The sequence below is a fragment of the Hesperophylax consimilis genome, chromosome 27, assembly GCF_061612785.1.
Source record: "Hesperophylax consimilis isolate HC1 chromosome 27, BYU_Hcon_1.0, whole genome shotgun sequence".
Lineage (NCBI taxonomy): Eukaryota > Metazoa > Arthropoda > Insecta > Trichoptera > Limnephilidae > Hesperophylax > Hesperophylax consimilis.
The window spans coordinates 27,842,577-27,868,400 of record NC_142862.1 but is presented as its reverse complement, the minus strand read 5'-3'; the positions used below and the strand labels follow the sequence as shown (position 1 = coordinate 27,868,400).

Sequence of the window (25,824 nt, the reverse complement as noted above, 5' to 3'; positions counted from 1 at the left end):
AATTGTATCTTATGAAATTTGATTATTTAGTAAAACATATTATATAAACTAACAAATAAATTTGTGTATACACATATCAGGTATTTTGACTCGGCATATCCTCTCTGCCAAAGGTATCTTGTGTTTAACCGCTATGCATTTCGACATACAATATCAGTCGTGTACTTGTTAAACATGATATAGCACCATACAACATAAATAAACTACGTACATCGTCATTGGGAAGGACTTTGGGCACATCTAGTCCTTCAATTGACACTCTGCCAATGAGACCGACTATTTTTTCTTCTAACTCAGTGGGAATTATTCTCACCGAGGTGTTACCAGTGTGCAGATGGTCTCTCAGCATTTTGGCAACCTTGGTCCTCATGTTAGATTTGAATGTGGTCCACACCTGAAACGAATATTTCATTACAGAACAAATCAAATGCACTACACATTGTCGAAGAGGCACTATTCAAAGTGGATAAATAAACTTACTTTTTGCCATTGGATTATAATGTACACAAGTACATCATTCCCTAATTTAACTCGACGGGTTATCCCAAACAATAAACCTATCAGAGGCGGCTCTAGGGGTGGGTACAGAAGTGGAAAGTCATTCGAAAAAAATAAATTAATATTGAATTTTATAAAAATGCACAATGTATGTATGTAATTAATTTGCCGGTATCCACCTATTCTGAAGCCCGTAGTACAATATTGAGTAGTATAATATAAGATTATTTATTTACAAATTTAACTAATTAATGTTGGTTTTTTTTCTTTTAAAGACTCCAACTCCAAACTCAGTCAATTGTTTATCAGTAGACTTAAAAAGTAAACAATGAAAGCAAAAGTACATATACATTCATTTTATTGCACCCGCAAAAGCACTGATAAAAATGATAACTTTTGTTTTCAACCTCTTTATTTTCTCTCTTGTAACATAAATTAATTGTCACTTTATTTGAATACGTTTGTCATGATTCAATGAATTGTATGCGATTTCTTTCCATATGATATTGACAGAATTTGACATTTTAAATTATTCCGTGCAAATTACGTCAACAATGGATAAACAATTTCGCGAACTAATATTAAAGTTCAAGATGGCTATCATTTATAACACAAAAAACTAATGACTGACATTTTTCACATCTCCCCCTAATATCTTAAAAATCTAAATCTCACCGCGGTCATGTCTGAAAATCCCTTAAAAATAAAATTTGTATGATACTAAGCATACGTCAGACATCATAGTGTTTACCTCCTTTGTCTGTTAAGCAAAGAGAAAGAAAGGAGATAGCTTGGTATAAAACTTGGTGTGACCCACCATAGGTACATACAGCAGCTTCTCATTTGGACGCTAGATGGCACTGCTCGCTATTACCGTACGAATATGCACGAATATTAAAAATAAATTAATAATCACGTAGTTTGTTAAATCCTTTTTTGCAGCATATTTTGGGAGGTCTTTGACCAAAACACCTCGTGGACGAGCCGCCACTGGTACCTATGCTCTTCATACGTGTATTAGTACTAGTTATAGTTATTTTCAGATCCACCCACACTAAGGACGGGTTGTTTCGGAGAATTTGAACAATTCATCAAATTTCAACGTTCATTTTCGGGTTCTGTGAAAGACTTATTCAAGTTCTGTTTTTATATCATTGTAGGCTAGTTGCTTGATAAAACTGAAATAAAAACAGAACTTGAAAAAATCTTTCACAGAACTTGAAAATGGACGTTGAAATTTGATGAATTGTTCAGATTCTCCGAAACAACCCGTCCTAAGTGTCTGCAGAAGACTGCTCCACATTATTTGCAGATCCAACAACTACACAACATATATTACATATTCCAATACATTATAATAAAATTATATTGTTTTTCTCATATGCGGCAATCTAATTCTATTTAGTCTTCTGGTTTCATAATTTGTGTATATTTTTATTAAAAACAATTTCATTCATTATTTTGGATTTTTTTTTCATAATTTTATGCATAAAAATGAACACATTTTATAGTCTCTTTTTTGTTGGGATCCAATTTAGCTCTTCCCTCATTTGATTTTTTTTGCATACTTGCCTTTCCTTAGGACGGGTTGTGTCGGAGAATTTTAACAATTCATCAAATTTCAACGTTCATTTTCAAGTTCTGTGAAAGATTTTTTCAAGTTCTGTTTTTATTTCAGTTCGGTCAAGCAACTAGCCTCTCTCTCTATGGTTTCAATCCTGGGATTGGTTTGCAGCAATTTCATCTAATCTCCTCTTCCATTCTTCCCTGTCTTGTGCGGCTCTTTTGACTTCTGCGTATGATGAGCAGCGCATGTCCACTAGCAGGTCCTCCAGGTACTCTCGGCGTGGGCGTCCCCTAGAGTTGGTCATGCAAGAGGCCTTCTTGTCGTATAACATGGCCGATCCATCTTGCACGCCTTTCGGACAAGGTCCTGAGCAGATGCCATCCTCCTTCGATTCTTTGGAGAACCTCCTCATTTGTAATATGGTCTCTCCAGGAAATTCCTAACTAGCCTATAATGATTTAATAACAGAACTTTTAATAGGACTTTCACAGAACCCGAAAATGAATTACATCTCATTAGTTTCTTCATTGGCCAAATATAATAGCTAGTAGCAGTAAACTAACACTAGCAGATAAAACACGCTACTGCGGGTTTTTTCCTCCTAGGCCCTGCAGGCAGATTTAAAATCAATACATAATAGTAAAGTTCTCTGATAGTAGTTTTTCCTCTTTGTATGTACACAATCTTTAGAATGTGTGCAAAAATTTACTTATCACCTATTAGGCTAAATGACCATTGATGATGTGGAAGAATTTTTTTGAAATTGTTTTTTAAACAAAAACATCAAAAAAGTCACTGGAGACCAAAATTTCTTGAACATTTTCTACCAGTTAAGAGAAAGCTACAAGCCAAAGATGTGTATATTCATGGTATATCTTATATAGTAGGTAATAGGCATTAAAATCGCTTGACAAACGGAGTCTAGAAACATTCGATTTCAAGCACAAAACTGGTTTTTATTTGTTTTGTAAATAATTTTAAAAGAAAGCAAAAATGTTAATCAAGTGAAACTGTCACAGATAATCTTAGCTATAATACTGTATTTTTTAAATGTTGCTTACTTTACGCATTCATACATTTCAATTGAAAAAAATTTTTTTTTAGTAGTTTATATTTATATTTTTTATTGAGTAATTTATTATTTTATTTGTATTCTACTCAAGCAAAATGTTAGGAAAACCTTCAATTTATCTAAAGCATATTTTTTGGTATTCATAATGTACACCAATTCGTTATAAAGATCAATCAAAATAGTGATTTAGCATTAAGCTTCGCCTTAAAGTACGTCCGTTAACACCTGTATATATCATTTTTGATACATATTTGTTTTTATGAGAGCTAAAAGGAACCGATTCCAAAAATAGCCGGCTCGCAGAAAAAAAAAATTCTGGGAATATTTAAGCTCGGAAAAATGTATATTTTTGTTATAACATGAAGTTTAGAAAATTTAAGTGATTTTCTGAAAAATAAATTTATGGAAAATGGGAAATTCTTACAGAAACATCTTTTTGATATATAATGTGAAATTGTGATATTTTCCATTATACCTACTTTATTTTTCTAAAAAAAATTCTCCGTAAATCGTAAAATTTTAGCTCGGAAAAAAAAAACATTTGTCTTTTTGTTATCAAATGAAATTTGGAAATTTTATCTTTTTCTGAAAAAAATTTTCCTGGAAAATTAGTGCCAGGAAAATGGTCAGGAAATTTTTACAGAAATGTATCCTTTTAATATTATTGAAGTTTGGAAATTTTTTATTTTTCTGAAAAAAATTCTTCTGAGAAATTTGGAATATTGGAAAATGGGTCCCATAATTTTTATAAAGTCGTAAATATTTTTTATATTATGTGAAGTTTGGTAATATTCCACATTGGGAACTTTTTATTTTCCTGAAAAATTATGCTCGATGAGAAAATTGTGTTTTTGTTTTTGAAACTGAAAATGTTTGGTAAATTTGTTTTTGACAATTTCTCATCGGAGATGCTTTCAACGGTTCTTTCAACAATCAAAGTCCCCATACACATAGTCCAACTCATCTTTGATTTGTGTCGGCGTATTGCCTTTCAAAAACAAAAATTTAATAACAGCTCGATACTCTATTTATTCCATTTTCACCAAAAACACACACTCGAACGACTCTTAACTAAAAACTGCGCATCCAAAATGGCCGAAACTTTGGTGAGTAACTGTCAAAAGATGCACAGCTACATTCACTAGCTTTTATTAACGAGTACTGCCATCTTTGCAATAAGGTCGAAAACTTTTCAGACCACCCTCGTATATCCCTTATATATAAGTACCAATGTGCTGTACTTATCAATGTTGTATTTTTAACAAAGATTTTTAAGTAGGAAATTTTCTCTCATTTAATAACCCGTCAATACAATTTCCCCAATGTGCAATTACTTATGTTTTTTTTCACTTCAGTCTGTATTTAGTATAATACTATCTTATATTTTGCCATAATTGGCAAGAAATTACATTATTTAATCCATACTCATCAGCCTTTAGCGGCGGCCATCTTGATTCAGTTTCCTGGCCTGGGGATTTAGGAGGTATTGCCTGAACACGACACTTCAATGGCGTCACATGGTTTCCTCTCTTTCTGTAACACGAGATAAAACCACAACGGCTTTTCATTGGTTAGGGTTGTGAAAACGTCATAAAATAACCATAGAAATTTCCGTGTCTTTTCTTCGGTTATGGTCGATATTGGTGATGGTCTGGTTTGTAAACCATACATACCATCAGGGAATAAATAATTCCCTATGAAAAAAAAGGTTGATTACAAAAATTCACTCTGCAGGCAGCGTAATAAATTATCATCCAGCCACCAAATACATAAAACAGAGGACTCACCGAAAATATCACTCGCATTAAGGTGGGCTGCAATTCCTATCCTCAAGGTTAATCTCAATTTGGCAGCGGTCGGCAATCAGCACCATAAAACTTGCATTTACACCATGAAAAAAAACGATCTGTCTCAACAAGCCTCCAAGAGAGTAGAATTTTGAATGCAATTGAATTAACACATTGTAATTCAAAACGAACTGTCACTTTCTTATAACAAATCTTTTTTAGTCGTAAATCGACCAAACAGGAGTAGTGGTGCCCTCTCTTTTCAAACAATATAATTCAGATGAATCCAGCTGCTCAATGCACAGGCAACTGAATTCCATTGGGGGCCGTTCAAGTATTATGTAAGCACTATAGGGGGGCAGGGGGGTCTTTGCTTTGCTTATTTTTGATGAGATGGGGGGGTGGGGGGGTCGAGATAGTGATTACGTCAGCACTGCTCAGCAGTAGTTATTTTTTTTACACATTGGCAACCCACACATTGTCTATGTTTGAAAACCGAATACATATTGGGGGATTCCCACAAATAATTAATACGTTTAGGTACTCGCTTAAAAAACAGAATACATTAACAGAAAAATGCATATAGGTACCAATTTTTACGTAAGCATGGGAGGGGGGGGGGTAAGAGCTTTGCTTACTTTTGGTGACAAGGGGGAAGAGGGGGTAAATAATTGTAATAAATCTGCTTACGTAATTCTTGAACGGTCCCTTGTCACTCACCTGCAGAGCTAAATCTATACAATAACTGACCAGAGATGTCTATCTTGTCCACTATTTTTAATTTTAAGTCTAATTTTAAGTCTACTGCTTCTCCAGATATTGTAAATCTGTTTGCTGATCATTTCCAAAGCGTATACGAAGACGAAATATCAGATAACAACGTACCATCGTATGTATATCAAAATACAATACAGTTGCAGAACTACCGCATTTCACGGGAATCATGTCTAAACAAAATCCTTTCCCTCGACTATAACAAATCTGCAGGCCCAGATAACATACTGCCAATATTTCTCAAACAATGCGCACATGCAATATCAGGTCCACTCGCCGCACTATTCAACCACTTACTTTCTTCTGAACATTTTCCAACCTGTTGGAAATCTAGTTTTATTACCCTTATTTTCAAAAATGGTGATGAAACAGACATAAAAAACCGTACCGTCCTATATGTATACAATCAACACTTCCAAAAATTTTTGAATCCTTTGTTCTCGATATAATTTATCCATCAATACTCAAAGTACAACATGGATTCGTTACTGGAAGGTCAACTGCTACTAACCTGCTACTCTACCACAACTATATTAGGGAATCTTTTTCCAACAAGTGGACAGTATCTATACAGACTTTTCAAAAGTTTTCGACAAAGTATCCCATAAATTATTGCTTAGTAAACTGTATGCATTGGGAGTGAGAGGCAAGTTGTTGGATTGGTTTTCGAGTTACTTGTCTAACAGAATTTTATTTGTCAAAATTAAATATTCCAAATCTAAGTTATTTCATGCAACTAGTGGCCTACCGCAAGGGAGTCACCTCGGCCCCATTCTCTTTCTTATATTTATAAATGATATCATAAATTGTTTTGACGATGTGAAGTTCTGCTTTTAGCAAATGACATCAAATTATACAAAAAAAGTACTTACAGTCAAACATCGGCAAATTACATAATTGGTGTATAAGCTAACAACTTATTCCGCAATATTGATAAATGTAAGACATTAACATTTTGTCGAACAAAGACAACACTAATTTTCACATACACAATAGCAAGCGAAATCTTCGAAGTCAACGAAATTCGGAACCTTGGAGTTATGTTTGACACCATAGACATATGAATATTAGTAGACCTGCCCTAAGTGATAAAAGTGTATTATTCCCCACTACCCATACCGGTTCCATTGGAGCCGGCTGGGCTCGCATATGGCCTCCCGTGAATCTAGAAAATGTGACGTCATCATTCTTGTGCGAACTAGCGTCGAGCTCCATAGTTTCATTTTACGAAATAACACTGCAAAATGGTGGCTTGGGCTATGAAAACTTGTAAAAATAGATGTGAAAAAGAGAATAAACCCAATTGTCGTATTACATTCCATAGGTAAGCATTATTTTAAGCTTATTCACATTGTATAATATGGATCAGTTTTAGAAACATATACTATCACATCACAATGTAGCGATTCTCAAGTGTGCTCATCGTTGTTTACTGGGGTAAGTAAATTATTAAACATTTGTAAAAGTGTCTTACTAAATACTCTGAAACTAACTAGGACTCTGAAAATAGAAGAAATTTACTTTGCCGAATTTGGACTTCGCAAATTTGTTCATAACGTGGCGAGTAATTTGCGCTCCCATGTAAAAATGTCTATTCATTCAAAAGCAGATTTTACTTTTAAGAACTAAATGGTGATATTATAATGCGAGATGCCTATATACTGTCAGATTGATTTATTGACGAATCACAGTCAGCTTTCTCCTCTGCGTCCCGCAACTGTTGGTTTGACTCCTCGCCTTTAAGTTCTCGTCTATTAATATTCATATGTCTATGTTTGACACTCAATTAAATTTTGTAAATCACATACAACAAATAACTAACAAAGGTATGAAGACACTAGGATTTATAACCAGAACCATCAAAGACTTCGACTCGTTGGAGGTTATAAAAATCGTGTATCTGTCGCTAGTACGCAACTTGGTAGAATACAATTCAATAGTGTGGTGCCCATACAACCAGATTCATATAAAAAATATTGAACGTGTGCAGCACAAATTTTTACGATTTATTAACTTCAAATTACACATACCTATTCAACACATAAACTATACATTCTTACTAAATACATTCCCTAGAAAACAGAAGAAAAATAAATGACCTAACTTTTTTATTTAAGGCGATGCACTATGTAGTAATGCAAAATCATGTGTTTTTGGTTTGAAAATTTGGTCGCCTAGAATTGTTTCAGATGCTTTAAATAAATACTGCGAGTATAATACATCTTGGCCTTTGAAATAATCGACTACTTTTTACATAAGTCTTTTTATAAGCCCAGAAAAAAATAATTTATAAGGCCTATGAAAACTGCTTTAAAGTTCAAAATTTCCTACTTACGAACCCATTTTCGGTTATGGTTTTATTGCATATGTGGCAAATTAAGTTATTTATAAAATGATCGAAAAACATTTAAAAATTTATGCCTGAACATCCACAAAATAAAATAAAAGGCACTTTTTAGCCATGTTTTTTTTTTGCCTAAATCAAAACAGCTGGATGGTGTTAAGCGGGAATTTAAGCCTCATCGCCATCTACGTAAGGAGTGTTATTGATGGCGGCTCGATTCAAAATATTACATGATGTAGTGCATGGCCTTAAGATTATTCACTCCAAACTAGACTGTTGTGAACTTCTGCAACTCATAGATTTCAGAGTACCTACTCGAGCAACTAGGCAAAATATATTATTCTGCAACAATAACTTTAGTACCAACTATCACATACATGCACCTATTTCACTCTTTCACACACTTGGAAACAAATTCACCTCAAACATCGACATATTTAATATAAATTTGCCTGTGTTCAAGAGATACCTGAATGACATTTTCATGTAGCATATTAAAAGAGCGATTGCGTATATTTGTTGTTTTCTTGTAGAAATGTTGTGAACTTAAAAAAAATTGTTATTTTTGTGTTGATGTTTTAAAAATAAAAACCTTCTGTTGTCACTGTATTATGCAGTAAATTATGTATAATGTGCCCATCAGGGCGTTTCAATTAATAAATAAATTAAATACTATCAATATCATCAGATCGGGCTTACCCGCCACTTTTGAATGAAGTCCTCTTCAAACACCAACCTCAAAAAACACACAATTTATAACAGAAAATTTTATTGTTGTTATAATAAAAGAAGCTCCATACAAAATAGATCAAATCACAAAAAATACATTATTTACATTTTCTATTCACAAAAACAGTCTTGACTTCGTAAGGCCAACATAAAGATTTTGAACAAGTTTTTTTCTGTAGAATGTGGATAAAGCAATAATTGGCATTGAGCAATAATGAAAACTAGGCAATCCTTCGCTTAATATAATTTTTTACTTAACTTAGTGATCGCAGCTATTGGTGAAAGTGTCATTAGTTAGTTAGAAGACAACTTCCTTTTGACAAATTGTAAAGGATGGGGTACTAATTGGTCAGCCCCACAGCATACAAATTGATAGACTGGCCCTAACGTGAAATCTGGGTATCATTTTGACAAGCTGGAGGCAAACAAGCGACAATGTTTTTGGCATCAGGAGGGTTTGAGAACGCTTTGAATAAATTAAGACATCAGTCGTACATTGACCACCGAAGAGTGCACATTCAAATAACCATACCCTGCGCAGAAAAGTAAAGTTTGCTAAAGTAAGGCAAAGGTTTGCAGTGCAGTACACTGTGCGACTTTTCTACGCAGAGTCTGAATGTTCATTTTTAAACAAACCGCCTAGCTTAATGACGCTAAAAATGAGTGAGGTGGGTTATTTATAACACATGTTTTGGGAAAAGGACTAGTAATTAATAAGCAAATTATATTTTCGAGGACTGAATAGTGTTATTACAATAGGAGAGACGGTCACCCCGCCTCCCGCACTCTGCACACTTGGTTTGCTCCCCTTTCGCTGATTGGCTGGTCTATCAATTTGAATGTCTATGGTTGTCCCGTATAAATCGTGTCATAGAAAAAAAAAACTACACAAAATGTAAATAAATATAACAACAAAAAAATACATTTGCAAACTTTCTTTAACCTGTTGAAAATCAAAGAATGCAATGCAATCTGGCATGTTCTCCAGAGACCCATTGGAAGTCCACTGGTTAAGGACAATATTTAAAATGCTGGCATGTTCTCTGGAGAAACATCGGCAGTCCACTGGTTGAGGACAATATTAGAATGCTGGCATGTTCTCTGGAGAAACATCGGCAGTCCACTGGTTAAGGCCAATATTAGAATGCTGGCATGTTCTCCGGAGAAACATCGGCAGTCCACTGGTTAAGGCCAATATTAGAATGCTGGCATGTTCTCCGGAGAAAAATCGGCAGTCCACTGGTTAAGGACAATATTAGAATGCTGGCATGTTCTGCGGAGACCCAACGGCAGTCAACTGGTTAAAAGTAATGGCAAAATTGGCACAGATTGAAAAATAATCTCATTTTATATTCACATAATTTTTTTTCACAAATAATTTCACTAATTTAAAACGTTTTATGGCTTTTATCAACTTAAGTTAAATAATATATATAATTTTTAGGATAATTTTAACTAGTATAAGTACTTCAACATTTTTTTTCAGTTTTTTTTTTTTACTTTTCATCATTTTCATTGTTCTAAAACAGGAAAATCTTCCCATCTTGGACAAAAAAAAAATTATTTAAAATTCTAAAATGTAATGCTTTCTTTTCTAAATACATTAATAAAACAATTAACATATCCCGTAGGTAAAATGACAAAATATCAAATAAATTAGTGAAGTCTGTTTCAGTGGAAATAAGTTAACAGATCTTTAATTCCTTGCATCTAAATGCAAAATAAAAAGCTAACAAACCACTAAGGCCCTTTTTCCACAGGTATCCGCAAGTATCCGATATTGGTGTTGTATTTATCCAACTTAATATTTATGTTCAAAATTATAAATGGTATTGTAGACAGATTTACTTAAGCTCGATGAAATTCATATATCTACTAGAGCTACTTGTATCAAAATCATGTTTAAATGTGACAGTACCAAGACTGAAGATTTCAAAAACTCGCTTGTACCTAGATAACATGAAGTTAGTAATATATACACAGATGCGACGGATCTATTAAACTACACGGAATGTAGGTACAAGGCTATAATAGTCATCTTAATTCTACTTATAAGTTTTGCATGTTCTTGTATCTCTTACTTTTATATCCTTCTAGAGTTTCTGTTCATTTTACACTATCTAATGTCTTATTAAATAAATAAATAAATAACCTAACTCACAACCAGTTGCTGTAGCTGTCATTTTGATATCCCGTCATTCTTTGTTGAATGTTTTGTTCCATGCATTGAACCAAGAACTGAAATGTACGACACAAGCGACGCCATGTCAGTTTCGACGACATGAATTGGAAAAACCTAGGCCGGCTGGTAATGGGAAACTGGCGTAGTCGACGAGTTTACAAAATGTCTGCGCAGATGTATGGCGGTAGTCAGCAAGATGCTTGAATCGTTTCTATTGAATATTCGCAAGTGGTGTTTTTATAATAAGCTTATTAGGTGAAAAAGTGTTGGGAGACGTAAACATCGGTGGATGGACAGTGTGGAAGTGATCACCGCATCCTTGGGCAGGACACAGCAGGAGTACAGGCGTTTTCTAGAAGAGACCAGAAGTTTCTCAGGGTGTTGATGAAATGATGAAACCTCTGCGTGAGCTTTCGAAGCGTTGCATTCTCACTGCAGCATATTTTCCAACAGTGATAATAATGCTGGTTCCTGAGAACATCTGCCATCGGTAAAACAAGGACAGCATTCCAACCTGACGTCTATGCTCCGAGGAATCTATCAAAGGACCGTATGTGCACAGAGTCAAGTGTGTTTTTCAGGTATTTTTTAAGGTCAAAAATTAATACCAAAACTATTTGATATTTGGACAGGAATCAGACGAACACACGTCAAGATCTTAAGCCAGCACTAACCGCCACATCCCTGAAGCAGTCAAGTTAAAGCGCACTAAGATACAGAGTTCACAACGCCTAGATCTGTACACCTTTATGAAATCTGCCAGACTTATCAAAGTGAGTCAACCATTGGTACCAGATATCAGGTAGCAGATACCGGGGTAACTTAAGGAGCAGTGGATGAAGCAATGCCCTTCACTCGTTCCTGATGATTGTGACAGTTCTGAGGGAGTCATGCGGGTAAACGGAGAGGGTTGCTTCCGTTCCATCGTTGAAAGGGAACGACACTCCTCCATCAATGACTAGACCTGGAAAAAAATATAGATTATAGTATACTGTTAAAGCTTTCAAATATGATTTAAGATTTTCACAGCCAAAAGTATTTTTGTTATTTGTTTTTGGGGTGTTATGCCGTGTTGCGCTAACTCCTTCTTTAGCCAACGTTTCGGACAACGTTACAGTGTCCATCATCATCACACATCTGCCCTGATGATGAATATAACGTTGGCTAAAGAAGGAGTTAGCGCGACACGGCATAACACCCCAAAAACAAATGTTAGAGCTCTGTTTTAAAAATACTACTTTTGTTTGTTGCATTAAATCTTCCTTCCATCTTTTAAAATGCTGTGTGGAGGGTATTTTTCAGAAAAGGAAGGTGGGAACATGGGTTTCTCAACTATGCATCGCTGCCAAGGGATCAATGAAGCAAGTTTCTTGTAGCATCTTCGATTGAAATACTTGTAGAACAATCACCTACCATTTGGGTTCTGAAGACTACAATCCATTTGTTAAGTTAGGGAAATCTATCTAGTACTGCCCATTTTTGCATAGTCGAGGGTTTTTTTTTTTCAAAAAGTTGTCTTCCAAATACCTACAACGGGGCATACTTGCAATTTGTATAGGGTCGGCAGTTGTGTACAATCTACAGTATATGCGGGCCCTGTAAACGGTACAGGAGGCCCGGCTTCTGAGAGGTTAACTTGACTCTGCTTCGATGGAACCCCTGTTCCTGAGCTACTCACTTTGAGTTACACCGAGCAGAGAGTATCGAGAAAAGCATGTTGGGAAGATTGCTTCCGTTGAATGATGTTCTGAAAGGCAACTTCAGGCAATGAACAAGCGTAAGATGGCAGAGATGTATGTATTACCGGCATCCACACAGCGACTCTTCACGTGAACGTTTGTGGTAAAGCCGCGGGACTTGAGGCCTTTGGGAGACGGCCACACGTCGGCGGAGATCAGCTCACGGACACTGTACACTAGTCGGGGGTCATCTGAAAACAAATTTTTCTATTGAAAATTCTCAATGAAAACATGAAACAGTAAAAAGACACGATATGATTGTGACTGAGACTCAAAGAAATGGTTGATATATACAGGGTGCAGCAGAGAGGACGGACGGTTTTAAAAAAATCATAAAATAGTCAATTTTTATTCAAAAAAAATAAATTATTAATGGAATCAGGTTCGCGAGGAAATAGCATTTGAGACAGTCAAGTGTGGAAAATCACATCAGGCATGTGGTGGACGAAATCGTTGATGCAGTGCTGGAGGCATTCTTGGAAGTTCGCGTAGACTCTCTCCATTTTCAGGAGTTCGAACTGTTCGCGGAGCTCCTCTTGGTCTTCTGTTGATCAGTTCACCACGCCTGCGAAGTGATTCAACCCAACGAAGGATGGTGTTTCGAGAGGGAACAGCTCTATTCCGATGAATGTTGAAGTGGCGACGAAACTCACGCTGTACGACGGTGACTGACTCATTATTTCGGACGAAACAATCATAGGCGAAAACGCGGTGCTCCACCGTCCACGGCTCCATGACAACAACTGGTAAAACAATGCTAGGAACTAACGAGTCTCTCGTAGACGAAGGGGGAGAGTACTACCCATCTCAAAAATGTCCGTCCTCTCTGCCGCACCCTGTATATATATTTTTTAAGTATTGGATTATTTTTGGTACCGGTTCATTTTGAGATTTGTAGTAGAGATGGCTGTGTACAAACATGATTTGTTTTTGGTCAAACCATTATATAATTTAGGAGGCTGGTATAAGTACCCCCGCCCCGTGAAGTATTAACTGGATAACCAACACCTTTGCCATAGGTCACCCGCAGCGGTTTGTTATTTCTGGTGACTTGGCAGGAGTGTCCGCGTTCATGAAGTGAGGTTTGTCCAGTCCTCGATAGCGGAAGCGCCTGTCCACCTTGACCTCTCCTGCCGGACGCACGTCACTCTGTGCACACTGGCCCACAGATTCCTACCCACCCCTCATACCGTTTTCCTTCCCAGAACTTCCTCTCCTTTATTTACTTAAAAAGACCCTCCACGCAGCATCCACAAAGATGACAGGCCCAGAAACAAAATATTAATAATATTAACCCAGGGCCTCCTGCGTGGAGTTAAAGTAAAAGAAAAAAAATCAACAAGAAGTGCTTACCTGGTGGAAAAATAAGGCTATTGTTGTAGTGAGCGGCAAGTTCCTTGGCCTCCTCCTTGGTAGGGGCGGGTCCCTCTACCGCCCCTGACTCTCCGGCCTTCTTCTCCTCCCATAGTCGCAGCAGCTCCTGGACGGTGCAGCTGCGCAGACTGTTGATGCTGAAATGGGAGCTGGCATTAGGAAGGTGCCAATCATAGCACCATTGTTGGAACAAGCTGATGTTGGAGCTGAACGATCAATGTATGATGCTGAGGTATGAAGTGTGTTTTCCCGAATTCATAGTTATTTCAATAAGACCCTTCAAAACGATAGAGGTTTCACTATAAGTATATGGGAGGTCAACTTAATTCAGTGTCCTGGCCTGGGTTCACTGTAAATATGTGGGAGGCTAACTTAATTCAGTGTCATGGCCTGGGTTCACTGTAAATATGTGGGAGGCTAACTTAATTCAGTGTCATGGCCTGGGTTCACTGTAAATATGTGGGAGGCTAACTTAATTCAGTGTCATGGCCTGGGTTCACTGTAAATATGTGGGAGGCTAACTTAATTCAGTGTCCTGGCCTGGGTTCACTGTAAATATGTGGGAGGCTAACTTAATTCAGTGTCATGGCCTGGGTTCACTGTAAATATGTGGGAGGCTAACTTAATTCAGTGTCATGGCCTGGGTTCACTGTAAATATTTGGGAGGCTAACTTAATTCAGTGTCATGGCCTGGGTTCACTGTAAATATGTGGGAGGCTAACTTAATTCAGTGTCATGGCCTGGGTTCACTGTAAATATGTGGGAGGCTAACTTAATTCAGTGTCATGGCCTGGGTTCACTGTAAATATGTGGGAGGCTAACTTAATTCAGTGTCCTGGCCTGGGTTCACTGTAAATATGTGGGAGGCTAACTTAATTCAGTGTCATGGCCTGGGTTCACTGTAAATATGTGGGAGGCTAACTTAATTCAGTGTCATGGCCTGGGTTCACTGTAAATATGTGGGAGGCTAACTTAATTCAGTGTCATGGCCTGGGTTCACTGTAAATATGCGGGAGGCCAACTAAATTCAGTGTCCTGGCCTGGTTTCACTGTAAATATGTGGGAGGCTAACTTAATTCAGTGTCATGGCCTGGGTTCACTGTAAATATGTGGGAGGCCAACTTAATTCAGTGTCATTTTTTTTTTTTTTTTTTTTTTTATAGTTAATACCTCACAAGAGTCCCAACTGCTCCCGTCTGGAGCCAGTGAGACTATGGCATCCCCAATTGGGGGATGTTGTGAGGCTGAAGGTAAGTGGGGAAGGGAAAGAGGAAGGTGGGGAAGTACCTGGCTATTCAGATCTAGTCACTAAACACGGCTAAAGCCATTTGGAGCAACGTTTCAATTCTGAATGGTGGTCTTACACCAGGGCGATACTGGTAGTATCTTCCACTCTGGAACGTGCCGCAAATATACTATATACTATTTTAATTAATTAATTGTGAAATAACACAAATTAATCAAATAAAATTTATTTGCGCACGCCGGGTTCGAACCCGCGACCTTCGGAATGGCAGTCCAGTGCGTTACCACTGGACTATGCCGGCCGTCATGGCCTGGGTTCACTGTAAATATGTGGGAGACTAACTTAATTCAGTGTCATGGCCTGGGTTCACTGTAAATATGTGGGAGGCTAACTTAATTCAGTGTCATGGCTTGGGTTCACTGTAAATATGTGGGAGGCCAACTTAATTCAGTGTCATGGCCTGGGTTCACTGTAAATATGTGGGAGGCTAACTTAATTCAGTGTCCTGGCCTGGGTTCACTGTAAATATGTGGGAGGCTAACTTAATTCAGTGTCCTGGCCTGGGTTCACTGTAAATATGTGGGAGGCTAACTTAATTCAGTGTCATGGCCTGGGTTCACTGTAAATATGTGGGAGGCTAACTTAATTCAGTGTCCTGGCCTGGGTTCACTGTAAATATGTGGGAGGCTAACTTAATTCACTGTCATGGCCTGGGTTCACTGTAAATATGTGGGAGGCTAACTTAATTCAGTGTCCTGGCCTGGTTTCACTGTAAATATGTGGGAGGCCAACTACGTGGTTTTCATCTTAGCATGTATAGGCTATAATCTTCACCAGCAAGGTGATTAAGAAAGGAATGAAATATTCACCTGAGCTGCCAGGAGGTGGAGCCTGTACCGGTGCAGACGCACAGCCCCGAGCACTTGGTCCTGGTGGGGCGCAGGTCCCCATCCATCTTCACCTGAAGATGTGAGACACGCGCCGAAACATTCTCTCCTATGAACACCTGAAACATGCGACAAATGAATAATAATATACATCAGGAGGTCAATAAACGAGTATTGGTGCACACGCACACGCACACACCTTAACCATTGAACATTACTGTCACCTCACTTTTTGTCTTTTCATATAAAAACAATTGAAGTTTTGGTTTCACGTAGTAAATTTTAATTTTTCTGTGGTTAACTTCTAGATTTGAATATAAAGCTTGGTGTTTTTTCTTTCTAACACAGTTTAGGTCATAGATTTCTATGAGACCATATGAGCTGTTCCCAAATGTGTATAATAAATACTGTGGTTGGTCTCACCTCGTTAAGTGCTAGGTACGGCAGGACTCGCTTGAACATCCCCGGAGTATTGTTGCGGTCCATATCGTGGTCCTTGTCTGTCTTCCACATCTCGTTCTCCTGCTCCAGGCCATAGGACGTGGTGGCGATGTCGTCCCCACCTGCCGCATCCGTTACATTGTACCTGAACAAGATTCATTAGGTTAGGTTAGGTTTGGATATTTCACTAAAATTCAAATGTAACATTATGATCCAATTGGTCAATCAGCGCAATTTTGTTTTTCTTACGTTTGAAACATCAGATTAACAGTTGTGCTTTTCTGCTAATCAAAATTTGTTCAAAAGCTGAAACGAACCTAAAGTCAGCATTTGACGGAGACCTTTCAAACGTTAAAAATCAACAAAATGGTGTAGATTTGATGAAGATGTTACTTTTGAATTTCTGTGATAATTTTTAATTTATCTCGATAAAACATAATACAAATGATTTTTGAATGCACTAGGAAATTCCTGAGTCGAGACAGGCGCAGTAGGTAGATAAATAATAGGTATAGGTATTTGTTGGGAAGTAAGAGCTTCATATATGCACGCACAGATGGCAGTGCATATAGCTTGCGTGGTAGTCCGCAAGATGGCAGCCAGTGGCCAGTAGTCGCCAGGGCCAGTGGGAAGACTCCCAGAGAAACTTACTGTTTCAGATTCCAATTAGCCAGCTTCTAGTTCAAGTTCGACTATCAAGTCACCATTATATTACGCGGAATATTAATAAATCCCTGATTAATCTAAAAGAACCATTATTTCTAAACTCCTTCCAAGACGAGTTGGAGACCGGTTTATACGAAGACAACAGTATTAATGTTAAATAACATTATATACCATAATGTATAAGAAACCTTAGTGTAACTAAACCCACCCCTCAGGCTAATTTACTCGCTTTTGGTCTCATACAAATCATTTTGTCTCCCTCACTGTCACGGTGGGATATATGATCTATACGGTGTTAGAAAGAGAAAGTATTATGCTTTACATTAAATCTAGAAGTTAACACAGAAGAAATAAAATGTGCACATATATGAAACCGAGGTTTCCGAGTGCAATTTTGGATAGAATTTACGAAACTTTGTGAATTTTTTTTTTTATACGAAACGACAAAAACAGAGAGGTGACAACAACTCTTTTAATACATTAGTCTAATAAAATATGTGTTTTCTTTTTTTCGTTATGAGTAATTTTAGAAAAAACCACAGACATAAGAATATATAGACTAGAAATTAAAGGTGAGGGGTAAAATCAACTGTTGAAGAACGAAGGGGGTAAAGCTGACTGTGATTCATCAATAAATCAATCTGACAGTATATAGGCATCTCGCATTTTAATATCACCATTTAGTTCTTAAAAGTAAAATCTGCTTTTGAATGAATAGACATTTTTACATGGGAGCGCAAATTACTCGCCACGTTATGAACAAATTTGCGAAGTCCAAATTCGGCAAAAAAAATTTAGTCGAATATTTTGTTTACGTATTTAGTTAAGACACTTTTATAAGTGTTCATAATTTACTTCCCAGTAACAACGATGCGCACACTTGAGAATCGCTACATTCGACCAGATGTATCTCGATGTAATAGTATATGTTTCTACAACTGATTCATATTATACGATGTGAATAAGCTTAAAATGATGCTTACATATGGAATGTAATACGACAATTGGGTTTATTCTCTTTTTCACATCTATTTTTACAAGTTTTCATATCACAAGCCACTATTTTGCCGTGTTATTTCATAAAATGCCTCGACCATAGCTCGACGCTAGTTCGAACAAGAATGATGACGTCACATTCTCAAGATTCACAGGAAGCCATACGCGAGCCCAGCCGGCTCCAATGGAACCGGTATGGGGAGTGGGGAATAATACGCTTTTAATGACTTAGGGCAGGTCTACTAATATTCATATGTCTATGGAAAAAACGTAAAGTGAGCGGACAGTTAAATTTTTTTTTTAATGTTTAAATCCAAAATGTTAATACTGTCGATCTCGGTTATAACGATTACGACAATAGCGAGTTCACGGCTATAAAGAACAATTACATAACAATATTTTAGTTCAGGCTTATCTTCATATATTGTTGACTGTTATAACGATGTCGATTCACTGATATACCGTGCAAATAATTTTGTCAACACAATTTCTGAATACATAAATGGGTCGTTAGGTCTGAAAAATATAACGAATAATTGGGAATTATTCTTGAAGTAAGTAATAATGAATAAAAGGGGGTGGCATAGTGGCTCGGCGCACAGTGGTGGCTAGCGGGAATTCCGTTCCCATTCCGTTAGTTTATCCATATGTTTATTGCACTATTTGCGTAAGATTGTCGACTATGAGAAACATTACTATCCATCGTTCACAAATTTGCCAAGTTCAAATTTGAACTCAGCAAATTTGTTCCTTTTTTACGTCTTCTTTTGTACTACAACTCACCGTCAATTTTGTTTAAAAAGCCAATAAATATGTTTATGAAGATACCTAGTTACGAGTACTTACAACCCTGCAGGAGGTAAATTTACGACAGTGATGCACAACTTTTTCAGCGGTGGGGCCGCTTTGCTTATTTTTCAACAGCCTGCCCACGCTTCAGAGTCTCAGTTGAAAAGACTACAAACATTTCAAAATAAAGCCATTCGCATTGCCCTGGGAGCTCCTAGTTGGATGAGGGTTTCTCAACTACACCGGGACTGTGAAGTTCCCCTCCTTAAAGATCATATCTTAAGTCTCGCGGAATCATTTTATGCGGGTCTCCCCACCCATGAAAACGCATCCATCAACCGCCTCGCACAGTACGATGAAAATATAATACTAAATATAACTACTTATAAAAAACTTAAACAAATCCTCCATAAACCTTAAATCCCTCCATACTGCAGCCATGTTACCTTGCAAAAATATTTTCCAAAAACAACCAAAATTAAATTAAAATTATCCTACAACCAATATTTAAAATCATGATGAAAGAGAAAAGGGCCTTTTTGGCTCGGAGCTCTGTATGCCAATATTTCATAAGTAGTACAGAGCTCCGAGCTCTCAAAAATATTCTCAGCCAGGGTTTTCAAGAATTCTTCTTCTATAGCCAAGTGGGCAGTATGAAATTGAAAAGTGGGGCGCTGGTTGTGCATAACTGGTTTGCGACAAGTAAAATTTTACAGCCGAAAAGCATAACTATCCGATAAGCTAGTTATTTATGATAAGTGAGATTTTACAAGCGGTATGATAAACACAAGCTAGTGATAGAGACAATTTAGTGATATTTTTCTTGGAAGCCTTGAACCTGGTGATGATAGTTACAAAGAAATCGAGAAGCATGGAAGCAAAATCTTTAAAACAATAATTTTTTAATAAATTTGGTAGTAAAAATGTATTTTTCTAATATGCTTTTTTAATAAGTAATACCTACTCCTAGTTTAAAAAATATACTGCACATTTGCGAATATAATGATTTAGAGGCAGGTAGGTGTAGGTTTTTTACTGCACATTTGCGAATATAATGATTTAGAGGCAGGTAGGTGTAGGTAGTTACATACGACTTAAAAACCTATTTGAATTAACGATTAATGACTATAAGGAGCAAATTTAGTTGGTCCCCACTAATTAATGTCATTAACGTGTAAATCAAATATGAATTTAGAATCAAGAGTAATTCCTAGATCTCTTATAGAAGATACTTTTTTAAGAATAATCTTATTAATGACAAAGGAAAAATTCTTTATAACCTTATTTCGAGTGAAGTTTAAAATGTGACATTTTTCAAAATTTAAGTGCATATCATTGACAGTACACCAGTTATTTAGTGTATTGAGATTCTTTTGAAGCAGTAGATGATTGGTAACAGACTTACGAAATTTTTTACATCGGCGAAAAAAGCATAATCACAGTTTAATTTCGAGCCAAGGTCATTTATGAATATAAGAAAAAGCAGGGGGCCAAGATTCGACCCCTGTGGTACTCCAGAAGTTACAACTATAGGGGATGATTTGTATCCATTAATAAGCACGTTGTCATGCTCGTTATAACCAAGTTTGACTGTTTTTCAAAAATTATGTTTGTTTTTAATAATAAAAATAGAAATCATATTTCATCACCTTTCTAAACCAGTTTTTAGTTTTCGGAAACATTCAGAAATATTCGATTTATTTGAATTTTATTGCAAAGCAAAAATACTCTGACCATCTGACAGAATATGCTAGAGGCCTTAGGGGTTAATTTTGTGGGAAATCTATATATAAATATTGCGATGGGTTCTCAACCTTTCTATTGTTTTCTTTAACTTCCAATTAATTATACACTATATTATACCTATGATTGGCCAGTTAATTAGTTCACACATTTAGTGAAAAATAGTACAAATTTAAACAAAGTTATTGAAAAGTTTGTACACAAAATATTATACATGTACAAAAGAAGGAAAAGAATGTAAATTAGGGCACAGGCAGATGGTAAAGTAGGAAAAAAGTACTATATGAAAAAGGACAAAAGTAGGACGTAAATTGTAAAAAAGTTGAATTTGGAAGAGGATAAAATTAGAATGTAAAGTAGGATACAAGGAGACCGTAAAGTAGGATAAAAGAAGGATGTAACAGAGGATAATAATATAATGTAAAGTAGAAGAAAATTAGGACATAAAAGTAGAATTAGTAGGAGAAGTAAACCGTAATGTAGGACAAAGGAAGGATGTAAAAAGGATAATATTAGCACATAAAGTAGGACAAAATTAGGACATAAGTAGAATAAAAGTAGAATTTGAAAGATGATAAAATTAGAATGTAAAGTAGGATGAAATTAGGAGACAATAATCGAGCGTAAAGTAGGATAAAAGAAGGAAGTAAAGTAGGATAAAATAAGTATGTAACAGAGGATAATAATATAATGTAAAGTAGAACAAAATTAGGATTAAGTGGGATAAAAGTAGAATGTAAAGTAGGATGAAATTAGGACAAAGGTAAACCGTAAAGTAGGACAAAAGAAGGATGAAAAAAGGATAATATTAGGACATAAAGTAGAACAAAATTAGGACTTAAGTAGGATAAAAGTAGAATTTGAAAGATGATAAAATTAGAATATAAAGTAGGATGAAATTAGGACACAATAAGAGAGTGTAAAGTTGGATAAAAGAAGGAAGAAAAGTATTACAACACAGGACAAAAATAGGATGCAAAGTAGGACAAAATTCGGACATAAATAGAATAAATGTAGAATGTGAAAAAAATAAAATTAGGATGAAATTTAGATACAAGTAGGACATAAAATAGGTGAAAGAAGGATGTAAAAGAGGACAAAAGTAGGATAAAGGTTGAACGTAAAGTAGTATGTAAAGAGAAATAATGTATGAATGAGGTATGATGTGAAGAGAATCTAGAAATATTTTTTTTATGACAACTGTAAAGCCAATTCGGCAAGGTCCATCCAAACCAACAATTTACATATATACATCACAACATACAGATCAACGGTATCCATATGGACCTGCTCCAGGTGATATGAACGCACGATTGCCAACTTTGAAGTTCTATTTGCGTAGTTTGTATGGTTGGTGGTGAATGCGTACGGTGATGATGTGATGATGTACGTTGGCTGGAGTGGACCTACCTGGCAGGGACTGACCTGGGCAGGATGGGCTTGTGCAGGTCGAGGGGGGCGCCGGCCACCGCCGACCGGAGCTTCTCGTCGCTGGCCAGGGTGGTGCGGATCCGGCTGCGGTGAAGCCAGCGGAACCTTCCCTGAATACCACAAGCACAGCTTATACTACCAAACCTTATTAATTGTGTAGTATAGATTAGCTCACGCTCAGATCGACCAAGACACAACTGTGAATACCGCACAAAAGTCCCAATTGCTTCCAATCGTCTAGAGCTAGTGAGACTATGGCATACACATGAACCCTCATTGTTCTACTTATATAGCACATCTAGAAAGAGTTCAGAAAAAGTTTATCAAATATGTCTCTTATCGCGTGCGAAATGATGAATACTATGTCCCTATAAACCTTAAATCTCTTGAACAATGCCGTGATATCAGAGACCTATTGATGCTCTATAAGATACTTCATAACCATATTGATAGCCCATACTTACTACAAAATATTCATTTCAAATGTCCAAAAAGAGTTACTCGATCTCTGGATACATTTATATTCCTAAAAGCAGTACAAATTACCTTGAAAATGTATTTATAAGAAGAAGCCGTAGCACATTTAATAGATTATGCCCAAACATCGATGTGTTTAACACGAACCTAGCTAAATTCACAGCATCCGTAAAAAAATGAAACTGCATCTTATTTAACCAAAAAACTTAATATTTCATTGATTTTTTTTTTAAATATTTCAATTGATTAATACATTTTTGATAATTGATGTACTTTATCAGAATTGTTTGTATTAGGTATGTTGTTATGTATTTTTCTGTTATGGTTTGTTTTGTCGTTATTTTATTGGTCAATGACATAACTACTCTGATCACTGTCATATATGCATTGTCACGTAACGAATCGGACACGTTCAAAACTCCCGCGAATTCAAATTAGTTAGCTGTCAGCAGTTTACCATTGTTCGCTGTGCGCATGCGTGCACGGTTAGGTTGGTAAACTGCTCATGCTCGACACACGCCAGGCTGACGAAATCACCAACGGCACCCCCACTCACAATCTAACCTTGGCCTTGTCAACATGTGTGTTTTGCAATCAACCAAGACGCTATCGTAGCGCGCCTAAATTAACGGCTACTTTTGTACAAGTACTTTTGAAACCTGTACCTAATTTCTGTGCCAATTTACAATGGAGAACTGCACGCGCAATGGCGCGTACAGAATAGAAGATAACCCTCCATTTGTGGTTCAACATGTACGTGAAACCTACTGCAAATTCATGTAAGCTGATTAACTATCATTACCCTTTATGTGCCTTTTTATGACTTGAATCATGCCTATGTACAAACTTGCCAGCCAGAACTTTAAATAGAGAGAGATTGTTCCTAACAAACAACTAGGAATATTTAGGATGTTAATAATTCTTCTCACTTGTGTATCTGTTATGTAATCGTGCTTTGTGAATATACTTTCATACCCCCATTCTTGTGTTTCCTTTGACGAATATGGAGTGGTTGGTCTGGCATTTGTCCCTCGTGTAAAAGCCCTATTGGCTGACCTAACGCCTGACGATACGGAACTCAATCTCTACCACCTGAGCTAACGCCGATATGTTCCAAGGCACCCTTTTTGCAATGGACCCCTCGCAGGGAAAATTGCGCTTTTTACAGCATGTATAAAGACTGTTTATAACGCTAATAAATAAAATAAAAATACCTATTTGGGGTATGTTTTGAGTCTAAAGGTAGTGGAGAGCAGAAGGAAATGGGGAATAGGAAGGTGGGGATGTAGCTAGCTATTTATGTAGATTTGGTCACCAAACATGGCTCAAGTCATTTCAATCAATGTTTCGATTGTGAATGGTGGTCTTTCACCAGAGCAGTACTGAAAGTATCTAAGTACCACTCTAGAACGTGGAATAAAATGTAAAAAAAACACAAATTAATCAAATAAAATTTAATTGCACGCTGAGATTTGAACCCACAATCCCCGGATATATGGTCAAGGATCGTAAGCACTGAACCACGGAGGCCCCCAAGACTGATGTATCAAAAATATTCTTACTTCTCTGATCTCTGTCAGGGCCCCCCGGATGTCCCTGGAGCACCACTTGGGCAGGCAGAGGCGCCCCTCGCTCCGACTAGGGTCGCTGTTGAAACCTATCACGGGCTTTCTGGAAACAAAACTCAAATATCAGTTGGATAAAACCTAAACAAAAAACAGGAAAAAATAAACAGGGAAGAAGGCAATTCCCGCCTGATTTTTAAGTTTAATCCCGAGTTCTAGAAGAAGTTTAATGTCTGCACTGTGCGCACTGCGCAAGGCCTATAGACAGTCACTCAAACGCCTCGAGCTCAAGTAGTGTGTTGTGTGTATGCGTTAGCACAGTACAAGGAAGATCACGTAGCGGACGTCAGTTCGTCCAAATGAACTGTTCTAATTTCGAGCTTGAAAATAATCAACAAATAAAAAATATATTATGTTTAACGAATTCATCAATTTCGATGAAGACGAAGCTTTAATTATTTTTTTTTTTAAATATGTTTCAGGAAAATCTGGTGGGAACGTCTCTATTGTTCCCCGTGAAGAACCGCCACTTCTATCAACTATTAACTGTCGACACAAATAAAATCCAGACATTAATAAAAAGCCATACCTGGAGTCCCTTATTCTGGAGGCGGCCAGCAGAAAGGTGCCGTCGCCCCCGCAGGGAATCACCACGTCACACCAACTGATGAGAGATGGACTGTACGCCAATCTGCAATGCAAATTATCAATATATTTAAACAACTGTACGCCTTAAATGATAAATACATAATAATGTATTCATTAGTTACAACTGTTCAGAGCCAATAAGACTACAGAATCCGAAAGTGATGCTAGTTGGTGGTGCTATTTGGTCTATCCACTAATGCAGATAGATAAAATCATCTAATACTAGTTGGTTTCCATTAAATTCGATTTTTGGGAGTCAATGACCAAAGTCATTTTAAACAACTTGTCGATCATGCATGGTTTGTCTTTCATCAGAGCGGTACAGAGAGGATCTCCCAATCTGGAACGTGCCGCAAATATACGATAAACTAGTTTATATTAACACATTTCTGGCGGGTATTTGTTGCGCTGGCTCTACGCTGTGTCCAGGCGAAAATAATATAGTAAAAATTTCCACATAGTAGCACACCCAAGCTATAAAAGTACTAAACGAAAATCGAATATTATTTGAAATGAAACTCAAGGTCCGCCTATCGGTATATGCCTATACCTGCTTTCTTTAAATACGCCTGTAGCGTCGAGAAAAATCTAGATTAACTAATTAATAATAAACCGCTCGACCTACTTAGTACCTACTCCCGAATTATGTACCTGCAGTCCAAATCGCATCGTAAACAGAGCAACCTACGTACTACAAGCAGACAAACACCTACTTGTCTACTCGCGACAATACTATCGCGCAGTCAGTCTGGGACATTACGAGAACTCGCCAGAAGGTTCGAGTCTACGGCCTATGCATAATTGCCGCGCTATCGAAGGTTCCTGAAACATACAGTCTGTGCGAGTGCCTAGGATTTAGTTGCCGTCCA

The 25,824-nt window shown here is 37.0% G+C and overlaps 1 protein-coding gene across 4 annotated transcripts in view; it reads right to left on the bottom strand.

Moving 5' to 3' along the window:
- Positions 1-328: 328 nt before the first annotated feature.
- The window catches only part of Nadk2 (NAD kinase 2, mitochondrial), a 50,509-nt gene continuing 25,013 nt past the window's right edge, over positions 329-25,824 (bottom strand). Inside the window, exons 4-12 of one of the 4 annotated variants that reach the window (XM_089648238.1) lie at positions 24,897-24,998; positions 24,305-24,413; positions 22,245-22,375; positions 16,623-16,785; positions 16,182-16,318; positions 14,046-14,215; positions 12,758-12,883; positions 11,746-11,917; positions 329-394 (exon numbers count right to left, since the gene is read on the bottom strand). In XM_089648238.1, the coding sequence (XP_089504364.1) occupies positions 11,805-11,917; positions 12,758-12,883; positions 14,046-14,215; positions 16,182-16,318; positions 16,623-16,785; positions 22,245-22,375; positions 24,305-24,413; positions 24,897-24,998 (1,051 nt within the window). In that variant the 3' untranslated portion in view covers positions 329-394; positions 11,746-11,804. Of the gene's footprint in view, positions 395-8,663; positions 11,918-12,757; positions 12,884-14,045; positions 14,216-16,181; positions 16,319-16,622; positions 16,786-22,244; positions 22,376-24,304; positions 24,414-24,896; positions 24,999-25,824 lie in introns of those variants that run through there. The other 3 variants (XM_089648240.1, XM_089648242.1, XM_089648239.1) reach the window with 3 other exon arrangements.